Genomic DNA, 5,807 nt, shown 5'->3' on the forward strand with positions numbered 1-5,807 from the left:
TTATGGGTGGAAATTGAGACGTTCTGTAAAAGATTATGGTTGGCTAAAAGATTCCTCATACGCCTTGCTTATGGGTCAGCTGAATAAAAATGTAGATTAAAATCACCTAAAATTATAATACGATCGGTAATAGAAATATATAATTCTATTATGGTCTTCCATATCTAGCATAAAGCCTACATGTGTTATTTTTGTTAACTATTGATGGTGGTGGGTGGTATAAATATAAAAACACAATGTTAAAAGCTGTGATCTTTGAAAGATTTGAAGGTGTTGATATTTTCCGATTTTATTTTAATAGGATTATTATACATTGCACAAATACCGCCGTCACGTTCTGATATCTTTGGATGTGACACAGTAGATGATAATGATGTTAAAATTGACATGCGTTAATTCACGTAGGATCTCTTCTAGCCACGTTTCAGTAATAAAAACGATGTCACTATTAGAGTCACAAATTAAATCATTGATTTGTAAGGACTTATTTCGGACTGACTGAAAATGAAAATACATTATGTTTACTGAATTATGAGCTGATGGTGACGTCACGAAGGATGATGGTGGTAATAGTGACGACTCTAACAATAATGGCAGAGGTGGTTGTGACACTGGAGGTGATGATGGTGGTAATGACATCAGTGGTGATGATGGTGGTGACGATATCGATGATGACAGCAACGATAGTGGTGGTGGTGTTGACGATAATGACAATGACCGCGATGATAATGGTGGTGGTGATGCTGACAATAGCGACGTCGACTGCGAGGATGGTGATGGTGGTGGTGGTGGTAAGGACGACGACAGCGATGAATACGTCAGCGATGATGGTGGTGGTGATGCTGACGATAGCGACGATGCCAACAACTGATAGTGGCAGTGTATTGTTGCTGGAGGTCTTGGCGGGTGGTCTATGACCAATGTGAACAAGTATCATTCTCTGTTTACGTATGCCAACCCATGTAGACCAAGACATGACGCCTGTTAAAGCGATATTACAATGTTTTACGACAGAGGCAATGCTTTTAACGGCCATGTACTCATTTTAGACCTGAACACGGTGAGAGAATATGAGTAAAGACTAAAGACCTTTTCCAAGGAATCAACTATAAGCTGAGCGATGCTTCACACCCGGAACCTTCCGATCCGAAAGCCGAGTGTCATACCACAAGACCAAATATCCAAATAGCATCTGCCACATGAGCACATTGGTGGTTACAATAAATTATTGCCAAATACGTGAAAATAATTATAAACGTCTAAATTCGGCACGTTGAACATTTGATGAATTACAGACCATCTTTCCAAATTAAAAAGATGGTGGTTACGGGATATAAACGTATGTTGTTAGTTTTTATGACGGCCATTATCCATTTACATAATATTTATTTTTGGATAATTTAGGCTTAGTCTATGTCTGAACAAGTATACACAGTTTTGATTGTTATTATGCATTTGCGTGTATAACATTAGACGTCTACATTGTATCTTGTTTGTTACGCACTTTAAGTCTACGTATTCATCCGCTTTGAGTGGATATTTTTCATGTCGACCATACTGGCTCACGACGCTGTAATGAGTTCTCAAGTGGTTTTCACACAAGGATGTTGAGTCACCAGGACTCGTATCAGACAGGAGTGGGTTTGAACGTTTTGCTATATAAATAATTCTGATTGTGGTATTTCAAGTTACAGTACCTTTCATAAAAATCACAACATCGACGTGATTTCATTTAGATTTACTTGTAAAATTCTTGGCATCGTCATTATCTTTGTGGAAAGTTGTGTGACCATAAGATTTTGCTTGCTGCTTATTGCTAACGATGGATATTATATCCCCATTATTTATTTTGTTTACATGGGTAGGTTCCGGTTTTACAATACAATTTTGGCATGTCTAGTATTCAATTTTGATTTCCTGTTCAACATATAATGTGAAAGAGAGTAATTTTTGATCATTCATAGCCTTGTTAAATCTAAAAAACCTACATATACCAACCAGCTGAAGAAATGAGCCATTGGGATCTATTCAACAGCGCAATTAAAAGAATAAATAAACTGTCTGATTTTGTATGGAATACTCTCGGCCACACCTGACTTTTTACTTTCTTATAATAATCATGGTTAGTTATTGGGACGTAAATTTTGGGAAGTATCCTGCTATGAGTCAATGAAGGTTAAGGAGAGATCATTTTAAGCTCTAGATGTGTAAACAAAAATCAAGTTGCCTCGAGAATGAAATCTCTCACTTATTTTCTGATCCAAAATTCTTCCCGTTTGCGACCTAGTAACATATTGACAAGTATGTTCCGGAATCGAGTCCCTCTGTGTTCGGTAAAAAGTCCATTGGGAAAGGGCTCATTTTCACAATGTTATTTCACTTTACTCAGATGTACTCATACTTGGTGACTTTAAGGATGAAAAAGCTAAAGCGCTACGTCGGCGTCACGTCATGTCTTAATGATTAAATTAAAATATTGTAGTTGTTTTTTTTTTTGTGTTTTTTTTTGTTTTTTTTTTTTTTTTGGTTTTGGAACACATTAGACAATTGGATATTGAAAAATAAAAGATCCCGGTTATATCTATATGAATCTGACAATCACCTAAATGGCTGTGTATATAACAAAGAGCTGAATGACGTCAATTACGTTCCATCTATTCATAAGTATTACAATCCAAAGTCTCTATCTGGTATTACGTCGTGGCGTAGTCGATGCCAATAAAGGGCGTTTAACTTGAAAAATTTGGGAAACTGTTCTTAAAAATAACAAATATAACCCATCGCATTGATCCGGTAATATTCGCAGTAAACACAAACGGTAAAAAGAAACAAACCCTGAACATTTATATAGTGCAATATCCACGAAACTTGCTCAAATCATTTTAAAAAGGGTCCCTGTCCAACAGCAACAGTTAGCATGTAGAACGGACATGACGCTGGTTAGGCGATATTGCATTTTTTTTACCGCATATAAACGACCAGGCACTCATTTTACTACTACTACGGCGAGAAAATGTGAGTAAAAAGCCTTTTCTAAGGACTCAACTATGCGCCGTCTTGAGCGCGACTCAAACACAGGACCTCCCGATCCAAAGGCGAGTGCCATACTGTAAGACATAGCAGCACAATACCATCAAAGATATCATATTTTATGCTCTTAGGGATTTATATTTTTTCCTCCCTCATAAATAGAGTTGGCACAAATATTAAACGTTGGGTTAACTTCTCGTCGTTATGGTAGAGAATAAATACAATTCTTGGTATTCCACTAAGCTCCAACTTTATATTTCTGAGATTTTATACTGCGCAATATCCACTAAATGCTCAATGAGCTTTTAAAGGGGTTCCATGGATATATCATCTCATTTCTTTGAGTATTTCATGATTACAAATTAGGGAGCGAGCAATGGTGAAAATAAAGATCGGAAATGAAACAGTCCAATATAAAGCAAACAGAAAAAATACAATAATAAAAAATATGACAAAAAAATCAGCTTGCATTGACTGGAGAGGCTCCCGAGTAGAGGCAGGCCGATATTTTGAGATTGTCACATAACAGTTATTATCTTTTTTTAGACATGGATGTAGGTGGGGATATTTCTTCTCATGCAATGTCTTTTTAATGGTGTAAATTTCTTTAATTGTAATTGAAACAGGATTTAGTATAATAACGCAACTGATCTACCCACCTCTCTTTCACGAGAGCAGTTAGTAACAGCCAAAGATTAGGGGCTCAAGGCGACACAAACCGCATCACTGTACTGCTCTCTTAATAAATATCATTTGGTCTGCAAAGGATTAGATATATTATTATTTTAAAGCAATTTTGTCGTGTCTTAAACTGACTGGTTTGAGCAATGCGCCAAGTTCATTACTCCTCCCTAAAGTCTCAAAATATATGTTAGAATGTATTACACATCAAAAAAGCGATTTTAATTTTAAAGTGAAAATTAGCAGTAATGTAAGATTTACTGACATAGACTGTATCTATTGTTTACAGGAAAACAAGTAAGCCCAACAAATGTCTCAATATAAATTCAGTTTTATCATTTATATCACCCCGGCATTGAACTGTTTTGTGGTGGTGGGTTGCATTTGTCACATCGTGATTTTTCTTTTCTAATTCCTTTTCTTATTCTTATTCATTTCGTTGGGTTTTCAATGTTTAGTGCTAGATAAAGTGATGTTCTTGAGATTAGAAATTGTAAAGATAATATTTATGATATAACTTGGGGGATAAGACCTCTCACTTATTCCAGGGTTTTCTGTTCCAGCTCCAGTGTCAAATCTTGCTGTTTCGTTATTTGAAGTAGAAACTTAGACGCTCTAGTTTACTTTCGGGTTACACTGCGGGTTGTTGTAGCCTTTTGCTTTAGTTAGACCCCAAACATGAATTACACCTTGGAGTGAATAAGGCCAATGAAATATCTATTGATGTGTTTGAATATCCAATCTATGTAGATATGTTATCTTTTACAAACATTTCTCTTCTACAGCTATCGACGACAGTGACTCCTTATTCAATAGAAAAACATATTCTCGACTCTGCCACTAAACTTGAAATGTTTGAACTGTTTCATGTCATGCCCGACGGCATGATGAAGGTCATACATGAACTTGACATGTTGCTATCAATGGACCAGTACAAAAAGCTTTATATGAAAGATGATGTGCAGCACGAAAGTCATCGAGATCACCCCAAGACAAGAAGGTTAAATAGGTACAAAAGAAAAGCTGCCGCTAACCTAAGTACTAGGTGGCCTAAGTGCAAAATATACTACGAAATTACAGAGAGTCTGGACACCAACTCAGATAGAGCTATCATAAAACAGGCTTTGGACGAATGGGAAAAATACACATGTTTAGATTTTATTGAGTCAGATAAAGCGCCCAGGAGGATTAAATTTACAGATGGCGATATGTGTGCTTCGGCTGTAGGTATGCAAAATGAACCACAACCTTTAATGTTAGCCAGTGGATGTAGGACAAAAGGAATTATTGCTCACGAAATTGGACATGCCGTTGGGTGGTTTCATGAGCACATGAGACCTGATAGAGATACATTTCTTAATATCATATTCAGTAAAATTCCTTCCAAATATAGGCCGAATTATAAGAAGTATAATACGGATGAGATTAATACATACAGCGTTCCTTATGACTATACCAGTATAATGCACTATGGTGATACTGTGTTTCCTGGAGCTATGATAGCACGTGACCCTAGATTCCAATCAGTCATGGGCCAGCGTGATGGGTTCTCATTCAAGGACATCAAATTGGCAAATGTTATGTACGACTGTGCCAAAGTTATGCGCTGTCCCGTGAAAGAATGCGGGGATGGCTTTCAGCTATATAAACCATTCAAAGGCGAACTGGCGTGCCAGTGCTGGTGTGATTCTGGAAGTATATCAGACCCGCTTGTGCTTTGTTCAAAAAGGAGGACTACTCCTCCGACGCCAACTATTAAGGTTCCCCCACCGACATCAGAACCTCCTATGGAGTGTATGGACGTGAGGCAAGACTGTCAGGAATTAAAGCTTAGCGGGAAATGTATGACTAAGATGGCGATAATGATGGCAAACTGTGCAAAATCATGTGGCTTTTGTGGAAAAGGAAAAGACCTATGTATGGACTACGAGACTGGATGTGGAGTGATGGCTGGTCACTGTAATGACCCAGGATTGAGATCGACCATGAGTAGTCTTTGTATGGCTACGTGTGATAGGTGCAATACCCCGCCAAATCCTTGTGACATTCATGAAGCGATGATGGGAGATGAAGCTGGTTTCTCTTCTTCTAAAGGG

At 37.5% G+C, this 5,807-nt stretch overlaps 1 protein-coding gene across 1 annotated transcript in view; it reads left to right on the forward strand.

Moving 5' to 3' along the window:
• Positions 1–1,596: 1,596 nt before the first annotated feature.
• Positions 1,597–5,807, forward strand: part of LOC144960929 (zinc metalloproteinase nas-13-like) — a 5,670-nt gene continuing 1,459 nt past the window's right edge. The window contains exons 1-2 of the mRNA XM_078894313.1: positions 1,597–1,861; positions 4,497–5,807. The exon at positions 4,497–5,807 is cut by the window's right edge and continues 1,459 nt beyond it. Of these exons, the coding sequence (XP_078750439.1) occupies positions 1,823–1,861; positions 4,497–5,807 (1,350 nt within the window). The 5' untranslated portion in view covers positions 1,597–1,822. The remainder of the gene's footprint in view (positions 1,862–4,496) is intronic.

This window comes from Berghia stephanieae, unplaced genomic scaffold (genome assembly GCF_034508935.2).
Source record: "Berghia stephanieae isolate SIO BIC M18660-M18661 unplaced genomic scaffold, UCSD_Bste_1.3 scaffold1073, whole genome shotgun sequence".
NCBI classification, from domain to species: Eukaryota; Metazoa; Mollusca; class Gastropoda; order Nudibranchia; family Aeolidiidae; genus Berghia; species Berghia stephanieae.